Here is a 14,693-nt window from a genome sequence, read left to right as displayed (position 1 = left end):
AGTAACCGCGCACCCAATGACATCATCAGGCGACTCTCGACGCGTGCCAGCTTTGATCACTGCTCATAAACAAGCTCTCCAACCTGCGCATACGTCGTGATGCCACACCTACAACTCGACCCCAGCCAGCTCGCATGAGCCCTGTCAAAGCCGTTCAGGCTGTCAAAGACTCTGTACACAGCTATCACAAACCGACTCTCACCGACTCAGAAATCGAAACACTCGCGCGAGAGAATGCTGCCATCAGGATCCAGCGCGCATGGAGGGCCAAGAGGCGGAAGGCATATTTGGGCACAGACTTTCTGTGGACCGATTTGATTACCCATGCACGTTTCCAGGTACGCACCACGGACGATTTAGAATGGTGAGGTCTCACGCCACTGCCGGGTATCACAGGTCGACAGAAATGCTGCCCTGCAAGGCAAGAACACGGCTAAAGAGCGCTGGCGGCGAGCAATATTCCTTGCTATGAGGCTACAAGACGGTAATCGAATACTCGCCGATAGCGGCGTCCAAGACGACAGTGCAGCAAGGAAGTTCCTCGAAACACAGCATTGGTTGGAGCTCATCGACGGGTAAGCAGAGCAACACCATGCTGTGAGATATGATACCACTACAGCTATGCGCAGGAAGCATCGCTACGGTTCAAATCGTAAGGAACCCTTTTGAATTTAGTTCCTCGAACTGAATGCGCCACACAGTGAAGGTCTGTCATGGACACGAGGAGTAGCCCTCCGAATAAATAAAATTGACGGGTCTATTAGTATTACCACAGGCGTTGGCAGCAGGAAGACACGAAAGAGAACTTTTTCTACTGGTATGTATTTGTCTTCATCATACTTGGATCTGTTGACATCCTTTGCAGGTTAGACCGCGGAGGGGGAAGATCCCTATCGCTGAAAGAATGCCCGCGAGAACAACTGGAACGGGAGGTGCATTGACTTGACTTGTTCTTCTTGAGCGACGCGGCTTACGGCGGGTATTTATTCTATTTTTAATTTTATCACAGCGCATTGCGTAAGCCATGGCGTGGCTTTCCCCTTAATTGATGCTAAAAGATGAAACGCACAGGTATCTCAGCCCAGCGCAACGTGAGTCTCTTCCCCATATATTTTGGCTACGGGACTGCTAATGCTGTGGGAACAGGGCTCAACTACTTGGCACAGATTGACAACGACGGGAAGCTGCGATGGGCAAGGACCGGGGAGCTCGTTGACACAAGTCCAGGGCGGTGGAAAGATGCTGGACGCGGCGGAGGCATCATACCAATTCCTGAAGATGGCGATATCAGTACTGACCAAACAGACGCAGGCATTCGTACCCCTGGCTCTCAGCCGTCTGAGGATCCGAATACAACATTGCATTACTATCTACCGACAGAGCCGAGAAAGATATCAAACAGTATCAAGCGATGGCTATGGCGGAACTTTACCCCTCGGGGACTTCTGGAGCGTCTGCTGCGTGCGACTATACAGAAGGACACTTGGATATACGTCTCGGTGAGTATTTTCTCGCGATACGATGTGTTGCCATTCATGTGAGGTCATGGGGTCGAGGATAAACATTGTTGGTCGTTCGACTTATCTTGTTGTCGTATCAAATATTCATTGACTGCGCCAATTGCCCACAAGTCAACATCTTCGTCGGTATCAAGAGTGGGTATTGCGTAGTTTACACCAGAACAGTGTCTTACGAGCTCTTCTAGCACCGGGAATGTTTCAACATTCGTCCCTTCTAGGTGGAGGCCTGGTCACGTCTGCGGGACTCATTTCCGTGCATGAGGGGATGATACACAAGTTGTCGCCCTTGTCAGGGCATTACAGGTACGAAGCCATCCTATCACATTACAACCAATCGCATCGACCTTCGTATTTTAGGACATCCACGCAGGTAAGCATTACAATTTTGAGCCTGCAAGAGGTGGACTAAGGAATAATCTAAGCATTTCCGCCACTTCCTTTCTGTATTGGAAGAACGTGGGGTAGACATGGACAAGGTCCACATTAGCAGAGCAGAGTTAGCCCTATGGGGGTGTGTATGTCTTGGGTATCTTGCGAATACGACGCTGAGCTTCTGTCCAGCATCGAGCATTTGACAAAGCTGAAGAAGAAGCAAGCACGGACCGTCTCCGCTGGGAAGAGACAGGCTTCTCGTACCGCCAGAAGCGTCCGCAGGGCGATCGGTCATACAGGATCAAATGGTGTTGCGGTCGAAGGAGAGAGGCAACCAACCCCAGGGGCTGCCTCAGTGGCACGGCCTCACGATAGCTCCACCACGAGCTGCATCCCGCATGCACATGCAAGGTGCAGTCCAACTCACCAGACCGATTTCCCCGCGGATACCAATCATGATCGCGGGCCATGAATCCGTGATTTCTCTTGTACTACATTGGATACATCATTGGATTGCATGCTTCAATATACATGTTGGTTGTGGTGAGCTTAAAGGAGGGACATAACTAAACATTGACACTGCAGAATTACTAGTTACTCAAGCTCTGCGCCACCTACTTTCGATGGCAGATACCCCGACAGGTAATTCGGTCTAGATAAGGTCGCGTCAGCACACTCAAGACATGGTAGGGTTGTAATAAATATAGACCTTTTCATCGTAATCTACCCATTCGCCGTCGCTGAGATCAACCTCGGGGAAAGTGGTGCCGGATTCGAGGCCAACGCATCGCCAGATACCCTGCAGGCGACTTGGTGAAATATGATGACATGACCCATGGGGGAGACGCACCCTTGGATCAAATCCGACGAACTCAAGGCCTCTGCACTCGATGGTTAGGATGGGTGCAAACTGGCCATTCGCATCTGCGGAATATGGAATGGTTGGTGACTTCTCGTCGAATTTGGCCGAACTCTCGCGTTTGCACCATCCACAACGCCAAACGAAATTTGCGGTAGCATTCTTGCCACCCGACACCTCTGTCTTGTCCTGCAATATTGCTAGCATGGGCAAGGGCGACTTAAATCGAAATTGGTCACGACCGCGTACCTCGCGGTTGACCCCGACGAACTTCGGGTGAACTTCGTGACAGCTATTGCATTTCACCTAAGGCAGAGATATAAGGAACATGTGATCTTATAGGACATAGTGGCACAGTCTTGCACCTACCTGGAAGAAATACTCAAAGGTCACCTTATCCGACGCTGGAGCGAGATCTGTCACGTTCTCGAGCTCAGCTTTGATTTCGAGACAGAGCTTCTGGGATCTCCTTAAGAAACACCCATTTGTCGATGTCGACGCGACTTACGACCATTGGTATGCTATACACAAAAGAGTAAGCTGTGAGCTTTGGACAGGTGCCAACCTTACCGAAAGTGGTATCTGTCGGCTTTGCCCACGTGTTGACGCCCGCCGTCCATCGTTGGCTAACCGCCATCCTTACTCCGAGAAACTCCCTCCGACCGTAATGTTTGGCTTGGTGGCGACATGTCGTGCAGCTGTACACCAGCGCGCCTTTGCTAGACATATCCATGCTACTTCTGCTGTCTTCGGCATACGTCGCCCCAAAAAACCGGCATACGTGGATACCAAGGATGCTGCCATCCTCGAGGACGACATGGATCCGAATGACATACCGGACAACACCTCGGTCGTGCACATGAGGTTCAGGCAACATCGTAGGATCCTTTACTACATGCGTCTCATTGAGCACGAACTTCCTCAGCTTGTGGGTGAGTTGCTAGCACGGTGTGTTGGAAGACTGTGAACTTATGTGCTACAGCTTTCCGAAAACCTTTCGTCCCACCACCACCGTCACAGCCACTGGTCATCCGCTCCATATCGTATGGTGGTGAAGAGCATCCAGCGACACGTAAGAGGGTCATAGTTGTGCCCATCTCGCGACTGCCTCTCAAGGGCGAGGCGGCCATCCATAAGTTCAAGCTGCTTGCAGGACCCCGATGGTCACCTGAGGCACCCAAGGATTCTGGTGTTGGTCATGCGGAAGATAGTGCGGAACACGGCTACATCAAAATCTCCTGCGAGGACTTCCCCGAGCCCGCAATGAACCTGAAGTGGGCGAGCGATGCTCTAGATAGACTGATTGCGGAGGCCAACGTGAGTCAGCATTTGTCACCGGTATCGCGAGCTCACAATCTTATCTTCGAATAGAGTACAAAGGACACGTTCTCCGACGTCCCTCTCGACATGCGGCATCTTGAGGCTAGGGCTAGGAAAGCTAAGAAGGGTGGCCATATGAGGCGGGGAGGAAACCGCCCCTCTATCAAAGACTTCCCACAAGAATGGCTTCCAACGCGTCCTGTTGACTCATCCGCTGTGAACACGATATAGTTGCCCTCGCCGCTTAGTATGCTATCAGTCTAAGATAGACCTATCCCGTGCTTATGTTGATGCAAAATATTGTCGCAAGGGATCAAGCGCCCGTGGATTCGCGGAGGGCAAATTGTTTTAAATATTGTCTTCTTTCTGTAGCAGCAACGCATCAGTTTTCTGCAGCTGATGTTATGGATTGTCCGATGCCTCAAAAGTCATTTTGCTGAGTGCGCCCTGAAGAAGAGGGTGAAAAGGTCCGCAATCGTGCGTGACGGCGCTCGATCACGTGATGTGATAATATTTAAGTTATTTATAAACTATATATTGTAGAGTGCACGTGCTCAAACCGCTCACGATCGAGATTCGAGGGTGAGACTAATCTTATGCATGCTTGCTCAGGATTGCAATACTGCTTGTCATATGATTTTACCGCGGTCCCAGCTGGCCGATAAGATATCAGCATCGGGAACCTCAAATACTGAGTTCTGAGAAGCAGCAGCAGCTGGTGAAGGACTTATCTGCACACGCAGCCTTCAGCAACAAGATGTCGGGAAAGAACGTCATTCGTGCATCTGTTGTACAGACATGCTCGGCGCAGTACTCTCTATCTGCTACGCTCGACAAGCTTGACCATTTCACGCGTCAGGCTGCGCAGGAGGGTTCGCAGCTTGCGGTGTTTCCTGAGGCTTTGTGAGTTTTTCTGTTGTCCCCAGGTGTGCCATACTAACCCACGTCGTAGTATAGGTGGTTATCCAAAGTTCAGCTCATTCGGCGCTTGCGTCGGCGACCGCACCCCTGAGGGCAGAGACGAATTCCTGAGGTACTACAACGCTGCGATAGAGGTTCCCAGCTCAGATGCCGTGGCGCGGATGGAAGCTGTCAGCCGGGAGACCAGTGTCTTTCTAGTAGTAGGAGCGATTGAACGGGACTTGGGCACACTCTACTGCACGGCAATCTTTGTGGACCCCATCCAGGGTTATATTGCCAAGCATCGCAAACTGGTACCTACTGCGATGGAAAGGATTATCTGGGGGCAAGGAGATGAGACGACTCTACCGGTGTATCAGGCTACATTCAACCCGAGAGGTGAAGGACACGCTGTGAAAGCCAAAGTATCAGCTACTATCTGCTGGCAAGTTTTTTTTTCATGCTATCGTCGCGTATCATTGCTGAGCGCTGAGCTGCTGCAGGGAGAACTATATGCCTTTGCGTACGTGGTTCTGTTTATACTATTTGCTTGCCCACCCATTCCCGCAGTTCGCACATTCTATTACTCCCAGGGAACCCAGATCTACTGTGCACCAACGGTCGACGGCCGTCCTGTCTGGCAGCACACAGTTCACCACATTGCTCTCGAAGGACGCTGCTTTGTTCTCTCAGCGTGTCAATACGCTGAAGAAAAGGATTACCCTGAAGGACATGCTGTTGCCAACGCAAACGATCGGGTTGGGTCCAATGTGATGATTGCAGGAGGCAGTGTTATTGTTAGCCCCCTTGGAACGACCTTGGCGGGTCCATTGCTGGGACAGGAAGGCGTTCTCACTGCCGACCTAGACATGGACGACATCCCCCGTGGCAAGTTCGATCTCGATGTTACTGGACATTACTCTAGATCAGACGGTGAGTGGCGTTACTCTTCCCTTCCCCTTCCCCTTATTAACAAATCACCGCCACAATTCTAGTCTTCGGTTTCAAGCTGTTGAAGCGGGATGATTAGGATATATCATGTAAAACTAAACGCACTACCAAACAAAAGGTGGCCACAGAAAACTCGAGTGTTTTGTGAGCAATGTCTCATCACTAAAGCGCGCCCTTTGTAAAGTGGTGGCCTTTGTACGACCAGGCCACAGACACATAGATGCTTCTTTTTGCAAGGCTGATGTCACTTTAAGAGGTGACACCCTACTTGTGATATTGTTTACCATCTCCACTCCCTTCATCACTACTACTCCTTGTACGAACATGAGTACCTCATGGTTGATCTCGACCACTGGTCTTATGGACGAGCATCTTCGGACTAGGCAGGGAACATCGGCTGAGACGACTCAACTCCTGGAGGGCGATAACTCGATAGCCACTCCCCAGCGGCTGTCGAGTACGAGAAGCTGGGCTACTCCGTTCGTCCACTGCGGTCGCACGATTTACACACCAAATGCAGCGCCCTCGATGCCAAGTAAAGCAGGACGTCCACTACGAGTGAAGATACGCCGCACCAAGACGCAGAGACTCCGTACTGACCTTTTCGGTATCCGTCTCATGGAGATACGAGGTACGGCCCCCGACGAAGCGGGCGGCGACTACTCTTCGAGTGGCTCTTCAGACTCTTCCTCAGAGAGCGGGTGTTCTACGCCGGACGTGTACTCGTCGCCTGCATCGTCAGTATGGAGCTATTATCCTGAAATGGATGTCGACAAGGTCATCGACTCCTCCGCGGCTGCGAGCCACTAGCACAGTGAAGACGAGGACCTGTACGGTGAATAACTTATTCTCATAACGAGAATTATGCCTGACTGAGCCACCTTGAGAGGTTGACAGCAGAACGCCAGTCGCACTGGGATAACTTACGCATAAGTATTGGCCTGGAGGCCAGAAGCGTGGCGTCGCGCGCACGCTGGAGCAGCGTCTGTTCCACCTCGAACTTGTCTCTTAGCGTATACCCCGGCAGCGGTGTATTTCTACATGATGGTTGTGGCCGAGGCAGATATTGCGTTCGCACTAGAGGTTAATACTATTTTCCTTGGTTTCGCACTACTTGAGTCTGAACAGAATCAGTTGGTCGTCTAGACCAAGATAGGCGTAGTGACAAGCAACGGTAAACAACTCGGACGCCTGCACTCGCATTCTCTTCAACTTCATCCCACTCTCGTTCTTCCTGCTGGCGTGAACGAAGGGCTCCTCACCTTATCTTCTTCTCGTCGTCTTTCAGTCCCCTAATTTTCATGACTGACTCATACGTTTCGACCGCCAACGGTGACTCGTTCACTGCCAACGGCGCGAGCAGGGCGAACGGCTCGAGCCCGTCTCTTGCCCAGCCCTCCGAATCCGGCTCTACACCCATTATCCGCAAAAAGCTTAACGGTTATGTCGGTTTTGCCAACCTTCCGAACCAGGTGCACAGGAAGAGTGTAAGGAAGGGCTTCCAGTTCACTGCTATGGTTGTCGGTAAGTGTCGTCGTCACGTACCATAGTGGCACGCTGACCTGGCACGTCCCCATCGTAGGCGAGTCCGGCCTTGGCAAATCAACGCTCATTAACACTCTCTTCAATACACGACTGTACCCTCCCAAGGAGCCTTTACCACCGAGCGCAGAACGTCCGCAGACTGTCGCGATTGAGAGCATCAGTGCAGGTGAGTATATCCTGTACAGAAGACATTGCATTGCCGTCACTGATTCTCATTCTAACAGACATCGAGGAGAACGGAGTCCGTCTTCGTCTCACTGTCGTTGATACGCCTGGTTTCGGCGACTTCGTTAACAATGAGGACAGGTAGGCGAGTTTCCCATCCTAATTCCACTTTTCTAATCGCACCGTCCGTAAATCAGTTGGAAACCCATTGTGGATAACATTGAGTCCCGTTTCGACTTATATTTGGAGCAGGAGAACCGTGTGAACCGGCAGAAAATCGTCGACAATCGCGTGCACGCATGCCTCTATTTCATACAACCCACGGGGCATTCGTAAGTCCACCTTGTATGCGGTTAGCCCTCTATTCACGCGCACAACAGGCTGAAGCCCATCGACGTGGAGTTCATGCGTCAGCTCCACACCAAGGTTAACCTTATTCCTATTATTGCCAAGGCAGACACCCTGACGGACGACGAGGTTGCCGACTTCAAAGCTCGCGTAAGTTGATGGGGAACTTCCTCCTTTATAACTGAAAATTTACTTCCAACAGATCCTGGCTGACATCGCGCACCACAACATCCATATCTTCCAAGCGCCGACGTACGAGAACGAGGATGAGGAAGCCCTTGCCGAAGCTGAAGAGATTGCGGGCAAGATCCCATTTGCCGTTGTCGGCTCCGACCGCCTGGTAAAGACGCCTGATGGTCGTGAAGTGCGCGGTCGTGCATACCCATGGGGTGTAGTTGAGGTCGACAACGAGGATCACTGTGACTTCGTCAAGCTGAGACAAATGCTTGTCCGGACATACATGGAGGAGCTCCGCGAATACACCAATGATGTTCTCTACGAGAACTGGCGAACGGAGAAACTCCTCAGCATGGGTGTTGTACAGGATCAGACTGTCTTCAAGGAAATCAAGTGCGTTGTGTTCGTATTCCACATATGATCCCCGCTTATGATTGGTTTCCTAGCCCTGCGAGCAGGATGCAGGAAGAGCGAGTCATGCACGAAGCCAAGCTTGCCAAGATGGAGGCTGAGATGAAGATGGTCTTCCAGCAGAAGGTACAGGAGAAAGAGGCGAAGTTGAAGCAGTCCGAGGAGGAGCTATACGCAAGGCATCGCGAGATGAAAGAGGCTCTCGAGAAGCAGCGCATGGACCTCGAGGACAAGAAGAGGCGCATTGAGAGCGGTCGTCCGCTAACCCCGGACAAGACTAACGTAAGTTGTGGCGCCCCTAATACAGGATTGCGTGCTGACATAACTTATTATGAAGACCAAGGTGAAGAGGGGTTTCCTCCGTGCTTGATCTTGCCCTTCTCTTGCTATTTACCTTTGGTCCTTCGTTGTCGACTCTTGACCCTATGGTATTCTCGCTCAACCTTGGTGCTTTACCACCGTTCCATCCCTGCTATCGTACATCTCCGCGACGACGTTCGGCACCCTTTGTTTTAATTTTGCATTTATAATGCACTTCGAACATTTGACCACACTCCTTACCATGGATACCGGAATTTTTCTTTACTGGCTGTAGCTCTTGCTGAGCGATGTTGGCACGCCTTGGTTGTACATACCCTTATGATACCTGGTCAACATCTACAAACAGAGGTGATTCCAAGCGATGACGGCGCTTGCTCGATCGTATTGCATTTCTCTTCTGCGCCCATCTTCACATTCGTTCACTCCGTCTGCGACGCGCCGCGATCATGGCCGACAGCATGCAGGCGGTCCTGTCTGCCCTCAGTGTATTTAGTAGCGCCCCCGACAAGGCAGCTCTCGACTCCGCCAACGCCTGGCTTCAGGATTTTCAGCACTCTGTAAATACCTTTCGCGTATGGTCCAACGTGCCTCAGACTCTGACCACCAACCCTCGCCCTTCTTCCTAGTCTGAGGCATGGTCAATCTGCAATGTTCTCATTCAGTCCCCCGATGCTCCACCTCCAGCGAAACTGTTTGCTGCTCAGACCTTTCGTATGAAGGTAATGGGGTGCACATGCCATACACCTCTTTACACTAACGCCCTTCGCCTAGGTTACATACGATTTACACCAGGTGAACAGCTCGAACTTGCCTGCCTTGAGGGATACGTTGGTGGCTGCGCTCGAAAAGTACTATGCAGGCCCTCGCGCTTTGCTTGTGCAACTCTGTCTGGCCTTGTCAGGATTGGCCCTACAGTTCCCGGCTTGGGAGAACCCAGTCCAAGACATGATAGACACGTTTGGGAGAAATCCTGCGACGGTCCCAACTCTGTTACAGTTCTTAACTGTACTTCCGGAAGAGCTGACGGGTAATACGAGAATACCTATGACGGTGCGATCCTATGTTGCTAGTCAAGGCGCAAAGCTGATCATGCTTCAGGACGATGAATACCGGACAAGGGCCGAAGCTATCCTCACTGCAAATGCGGATACTGTAGTTGAATTGCTGTCGATGTACATTCAAGCCCAAGGTAAGATGCTGAAGGTAATCCGCATGTACACCGCCTGATGCCTTCGCTGCAGGTGTCACATTCGCTGTCCAAACGCAGGTCTTCAACTGTCTCAGTAGCTGGCTCACTAGCGGCGAGATCCCAGCGGAAGCGGTCGCACGGACCCCTTTGCTCCAATTCGCCTTCCAGGCTTTGGCGGCAGACGACCTATTTGACGCTGCTGTGTCCGTGATCTGCGATTTGATTCACGAGACCCAAGAAGTTGAAGAGAACATGCTGGTTGTACAAGAAATCGTTCCGCTTGTTATCGCTCTGAAACCAAAGTTAACCGAATTCGCGGATGACCCGGAAAAAATCAGAGGCTTGACCAAGATTCTCACAGAAGCTGGAGAAGCGTATCGCAGCCTCCTTCTCCACCATACTGAATCGTTCTATCCCATCGTTGAGGCTATTAGTGAATGTGCCGCATATCCCGACCTCGATATCGTCCCTATAACCTTTCCTTTTTGGATGCGTCTGGCGCAAAGTATCGGCAAGAGGTCGTCCGTACCTCCTCTTCTTCTTGAGGAGTACAAGAAGCTCGCAAGCGTCGTCATTAGCCACCTGCACTTCCCTCCGGATGCGAAAGTTTTGACCGGCCAAGAAGTGGAGGACTTCCGATCATTCCGTCATGTCATGGGCGATACTCTCAAGGACTGTTGTTATGTCCTTGGTGCCGATGTATGTCTTAATGCCGCGTACGACATCATCACCTCGGCCATGGCAAGGGGAAACGTCTCTTGGCAGCAAGTAGAGGCACCACTATTTTCTATGCGGTCTATGGGTGCGGAGGTCAACCCGAATGATGATCTGGTTGTTCCAAAGATTATGGACCTCATCCCAACACTTCCTTCTCACCCCCGCATCCGCTATGCCGCCTTGCTCATCGTCTCCCGCTACACTGAATGGATCAACAAACATCCAACTTACATCCCTTACATGCTCCAATTCATCTCAGCCGGCTTCGAGGACGCCGATTTGGAGGTTGTTGCGGCTGCGGGTCAGGCGTTACGGTATCTTTGTCAAGACTGTAAACAGGTAAGCTGCCTCTAAGTGCAGGGCAACACCACCTAGACTTATCCCGTCATCGCAGCACCTGGTGGAATACCTGCCGCAACTGCATAGCTTCCTCAAAGCGATGGGCAATAAGGTCGCTCAAGAGGATAAAGCCACGATGTATGAAGCCATCGCCTTCGTAATCTCAGCAATGCCTATGGAACAAGCGGCGCAGACCTTGCGAGAATTCTCTCTAGACATCTTGTCACTTGTACACACCGCCGCAAGCAAGCAAACGGTGGCCACCAGCCAAGAGATGAAAGCTGCCATAGGTATGGTCTCTTCAGCGATCTTTCGAGGCTATACTGATCCGTGCCGCAGATGGGCTTGAAAACCTTGAAGTAATGCTGAACGTCGTCGAAACTTTCGGAGACGACTTGCCTGCTGCCTGCCGGAATACGTGTCAAGAAGCATGGCTCTTTTTCGACCCCTTCATCGCAAAGTATGGATCTGACTACAACGTCTGCGAACGCGTCACTCGTCTCCTTCGGTACGCTTTGAATTTCTTCGGATCAACAGCTCTACCTGTGATTCCTGCCGTACTGGCGAGACTGTCTGTTGCCTTCGAAGAGACCGCTTACGCCAGCTATCTCTGGATTATTGGCAAAATTATCTCCCGTTTCGGAAATGAAGAGGGTGTAGGCCTACGAAACACCTTTAAGCAAGCCTTTGAGCAGACGTCGAACAAGCTCGTCAAGATCCTGCAAAACACCCCACCAAGTCAAATTCCAGACGGTAAGAGGCAGTCGCTCAAGACTGAGTCAGTCCTAACGCGCACAATCCATAGTGATGGAGGACTACCTTCGCATGATCGCCCCAATGGCTGACTATGCTCCTGATGTCTTCTTTCCGACCCCAGCATTCCCCGTTGCATTCCGCGCAGCGATGGCGGGTTTGACACTCGTTCAGTCTGATATCGTATTCGCAGCGTTGGATGTCCTTAGAACCATCATTGCCCACGACTGCCTCGATCCGGCACCGATGCCGCCTCCGAAATTTACCATCTATGCTGCCGTTATCAAGCCTGTGGTAGAGAAGGAGGGCCTCGAGCTGACTGGCTGCTTGCTCTCTGGCCTCACAGGTGACTTCCCCGAGGATGCAGTATCGTCGGTGATCACTATCTTCCGCGTCCTCGCAGCGCTCTGGTCCGCGCAGCTCTTGTCTTGGCTGCCAGTAGTATTGCGCCAGCTTCCACCCACATCCGTGCCTGAGCTGGCCAAGACTGCATTCCTTTCGGATGTTACTCAGTGAGCTATTCTCAGGCTCCCGTGACGCCAGTCATGCTAAATGCTGATTCGCCTCAGGTCGATCAATGCGAAAGACTACGACAAAGTGAAGTACGCAATTATATCGCTGAACCGTGCGTCACGGAAGGCGCGGGAAAGGAGACGGAACATGAGCACTCTGGGCGGTTGAAAGATGCATATAAAATCGAGGATAGAGTAGTACTGTAGCTGTATTGGACCACTTTGTAGTGTAGTGCCGACGTGTTGAATAATTGCTCGCTCGCAGTGTTGCGACAACCACTTGGGCGCGTCTCACTTCGTTCGCACTAGCGCCCGCGTAGTCTTCGAACTCCGTGTTCTGTGATCTGGCCGGGGGTGTCTATCGTTCTAGGCACAGCTGCCAGGCTCGTCGTATATACGTCGTATATCCATATCTCCGATGGCACGTTGTTATGAATCACCGCACGTATGCGCATCACTGCTCGCTCGTCTCCACCGGAGCCTGCCGGAGCGCGTCTGTGGGCTTAAAGCGGGCGGTCGGAGGCCCTATACACTCTCTCCAACAGCACTTTACCTAGTCTAACATCATGTTTCGTCGCGCAGGACAGTCGCTAGCGTACGCTGGTGAGCTTGCGTGCTCATACTCAGGCCTCGTCTAAACATTCGTGGGGTTCGCTTTTATAGGCCGACGGACATTCTCGCAATCTGCGGCGCGACAGAACTACGAGGCTACTATTCAGAACCTCCTCATCCATAAGGACACAAGAGTCCTCTGTCAGGGATTGACCGGAAAGACTGTCAGTGTCATGTTAGGACCGCGTAAGCGCAAGCTAACACGCAATGTCCAGGGTACTTTCCACGTCAAGGAAGCTCTCGAATATGGTACCAACATGGTCGGAGGTGTCTCACCCAGCAAGGCTGGACAGACCCATCTCGGACTCCCCGTCTTTGGCTCAGTCAGGGAGGCACGTGCTCATCCATGTTGCTACCGGTCCGCCTCAAGCTAATGACTTGTGCAGGCTGTGCGCGAAGTTAAGCCCGACGCGACTGTGCTCTACGTTCCTCCACCCACTGCTGCCGATGCTATCATTGAGGCAATTGAGAATGAAATCAAGCTTATTGTATGCATTACCGAAGGCATTCCTCAGCAGGATGAAATTAAGGTGCGCCTGCCTGCTCCTTGCTCCCTTCAGACAATGACGCCCCGTCGTAGGTGATGAACGCGCTGAAGAGCCAATCGAAATCGCGTCTCGTCGGCCCCAACTGCCCTGGTGTTATCAATCCCCTTGGCTGCAAGATGGGTATCCAACCTGGGCACATCCACAAGCCAGGCAAAATTGGCATCGTCTCGCGCTCAGGCACCTTGACATACGAAGCCGTTGCGCAAACTACTGATGTAGGCTTGGGCCAGTCGCTATGCATCGGCATTGGCGGCGATCCCTTCCCCGGCACCAAACACGTCGACGCGATCAAGCTGTTCCTTGAAGATCCTAACACCGAAGGTCGGTCTATCCTCCAGAAGCTGTAGCCCTCGCACTGCTGACTCCATTACCAGGTATCGTCCTCATTGGTGAGATTGGTGGATCTATGGAGGAGGAGGCTGCGGAGTATCTTGAGAAGTATAACAAGACTCGACCAAACCCCAAACCCGTTGTTGGCTTTATTGCTGGCCGCACTGCTCCTCCCGGTCGCCGCATGGGCCATGCCGGCGCTATTATTTCTGGTGGCAAGGGTTGGTGCAATTTTTTGTGCATATAACTCGTCTGACAATGAAGTCTGGTGCGTAGGTGCTGCTTCGGACAAAGTTGCCGCTCTTCAAAAAGCCGGTGCTGTTGTCACAGATAGCCCAGCTAAGATTGGCTCTGCGATGCTTCAAGTATGTTGTTGTGATATTTCTTGGCTTCTAACCTTTCTGACTGCGATTTAGGCTATGAAGGCTGCTGGTCTCGCATAGAGGGCTGCGTGTTTAGTTTCTCGCTGTTCGACCATAGACATATATGCAGGGATATCCATACCGCACCTATTTAATACCTCATCGTGTGTACAACTTCGGCTTGAGTGCACTGCAAGATGTCATTCTCCTTGCATGATTTTATGGTGCGAGTGTGTGTGTTTGCTGGATTCGCGCGCGCGAGTGCCGCCCATATGGTCTCGCAGAGTCATGCTTCTTTGCGAACGAAAAGCTTTGAAAGGAGCATGGGCATTTTGTGTAATTTTCCACACTCTCTTCTCTTCTTTTTTTTTTCCTCAAGTTCCTCTCGAAAATTATTTATATTGATTATTTTAATTTGGGCTCCCACTCAGCGTCTCGCGAT

The 14,693-nt window shown here is 51.6% G+C and overlaps 8 protein-coding genes across 8 annotated transcripts; 7 read left to right on the top strand and 1 right to left on the bottom strand.

The window, feature by feature from the left end:
• Positions 1 to 134: 134 nt before the first annotated feature.
• PHACADRAFT_190395 (uncharacterized protein) lies at positions 135 to 730 on the top strand (the record flags this gene model as incomplete). The annotated part of the gene is made up of 4 exons (XM_007390611.1): positions 135 to 338; positions 397 to 575; positions 630 to 652; positions 702 to 730. The coding sequence occupies 4 exons, from the start codon at positions 135 to 137 to the stop codon at positions 728 to 730; spliced, it is 435 nt and encodes a 144-aa protein (XP_007390673.1).
• Positions 731 to 2,037: 1,307 nt separating this feature from the next.
• Positions 2,038 to 2,364, top strand: PHACADRAFT_156470 (uncharacterized protein; the record flags this gene model as incomplete). Its single annotated transcript, XM_007390610.1, has 1 exon — positions 2,038 to 2,364. The coding sequence occupies one exon, from the start codon at positions 2,038 to 2,040 to the stop codon at positions 2,362 to 2,364; it is 327 nt and encodes a 108-aa protein (XP_007390672.1).
• A 26-nt stretch (positions 2,365 to 2,390) lies between these two features.
• On the bottom strand, positions 2,391 to 3,378 carry PHACADRAFT_247725 (uncharacterized protein). The gene is made up of 7 exons (XM_007390609.1): positions 3,322 to 3,378; positions 3,260 to 3,272; positions 3,121 to 3,210; positions 3,001 to 3,057; positions 2,743 to 2,940; positions 2,602 to 2,691; positions 2,391 to 2,544 (listed from the first exon to the last, which is right to left on the bottom strand). Exons 1-7 carry the CDS (start codon positions 3,369 to 3,371, stop codon positions 2,491 to 2,493), a joined length of 552 nt encoding a protein of 183 aa, XP_007390671.1. The 5' UTR covers positions 3,372 to 3,378; the 3' UTR covers positions 2,391 to 2,490.
• A 17-nt stretch (positions 3,379 to 3,395) lies between these two features.
• PHACADRAFT_247724 (uncharacterized protein) lies at positions 3,396 to 4,306 on the top strand. Its single transcript, XM_007390608.1, has 3 exons — positions 3,396 to 3,683; positions 3,734 to 4,068; positions 4,123 to 4,306. Exons 1-3 carry the CDS (start codon positions 3,569 to 3,571, stop codon positions 4,300 to 4,302), a joined length of 630 nt encoding a protein of 209 aa, XP_007390670.1. The 5' UTR covers positions 3,396 to 3,568; the 3' UTR covers positions 4,303 to 4,306.
• A 489-nt stretch (positions 4,307 to 4,795) lies between these two features.
• On the top strand, positions 4,796 to 6,218 carry PHACADRAFT_111598 (uncharacterized protein). The gene is made up of 5 exons (XM_007390607.1): positions 4,796 to 4,974; positions 5,024 to 5,416; positions 5,475 to 5,494; positions 5,542 to 5,904; positions 5,967 to 6,218. The coding sequence occupies exons 1-5, from the start codon at positions 4,829 to 4,831 to the stop codon at positions 5,999 to 6,001; spliced, it is 957 nt and encodes a 318-aa protein (XP_007390669.1). The 5' UTR covers positions 4,796 to 4,828; the 3' UTR covers positions 6,002 to 6,218.
• Positions 6,219 to 7,171: 953 nt separating this feature from the next.
• Positions 7,172 to 9,245, top strand: PHACADRAFT_247720 (uncharacterized protein). The gene is made up of 8 exons (XM_007390606.1): positions 7,172 to 7,446; positions 7,505 to 7,633; positions 7,692 to 7,773; positions 7,830 to 7,964; positions 8,013 to 8,130; positions 8,183 to 8,550; positions 8,604 to 8,850; positions 8,906 to 9,245. The coding sequence occupies exons 1-8, from the start codon at positions 7,224 to 7,226 to the stop codon at positions 8,936 to 8,938; spliced, it is 1,335 nt and encodes a 444-aa protein (XP_007390668.1). The 5' UTR covers positions 7,172 to 7,223; the 3' UTR covers positions 8,939 to 9,245.
• Positions 9,246 to 9,352: 107 nt separating this feature from the next.
• On the top strand, positions 9,353 to 12,664 carry PHACADRAFT_247715 (uncharacterized protein). Its single transcript, XM_007390605.1, has 9 exons — positions 9,353 to 9,446; positions 9,516 to 9,608; positions 9,661 to 9,939; positions 9,988 to 10,078; positions 10,131 to 11,134; positions 11,190 to 11,424; positions 11,474 to 11,887; positions 11,940 to 12,399; positions 12,457 to 12,664. Exons 2-9 carry the CDS (start codon positions 9,603 to 9,605, stop codon positions 12,566 to 12,568), a joined length of 2,601 nt encoding a protein of 866 aa, XP_007390667.1. The 5' UTR covers positions 9,353 to 9,446; positions 9,516 to 9,602; the 3' UTR covers positions 12,569 to 12,664.
• A 273-nt stretch (positions 12,665 to 12,937) lies between these two features.
• PHACADRAFT_180382 (uncharacterized protein) lies at positions 12,938 to 14,506 on the top strand. The gene is made up of 8 exons (XM_007390604.1): positions 12,938 to 13,002; positions 13,063 to 13,175; positions 13,227 to 13,343; positions 13,398 to 13,541; positions 13,592 to 13,880; positions 13,934 to 14,110; positions 14,166 to 14,254; positions 14,306 to 14,506. The coding sequence occupies exons 1-8, from the start codon at positions 12,966 to 12,968 to the stop codon at positions 14,330 to 14,332; spliced, it is 993 nt and encodes a 330-aa protein (XP_007390666.1). The 5' UTR covers positions 12,938 to 12,965; the 3' UTR covers positions 14,333 to 14,506.
• Positions 14,507 to 14,693: the final 187 nt, after the last annotated feature.

Source organism: Phanerochaete carnosa, assembly GCF_000300595.1.
Source record: "Phanerochaete carnosa HHB-10118-sp unplaced genomic scaffold PHACAscaffold_1, whole genome shotgun sequence".
Classification (NCBI taxonomy): Eukaryota; Fungi; Basidiomycota; class Agaricomycetes; order Polyporales; family Phanerochaetaceae; genus Phanerochaete; species Phanerochaete carnosa.
The sequence above is the reverse complement of the archived record's forward strand: the minus strand, read 5'-3'. Positions and strand labels throughout refer to the sequence as shown.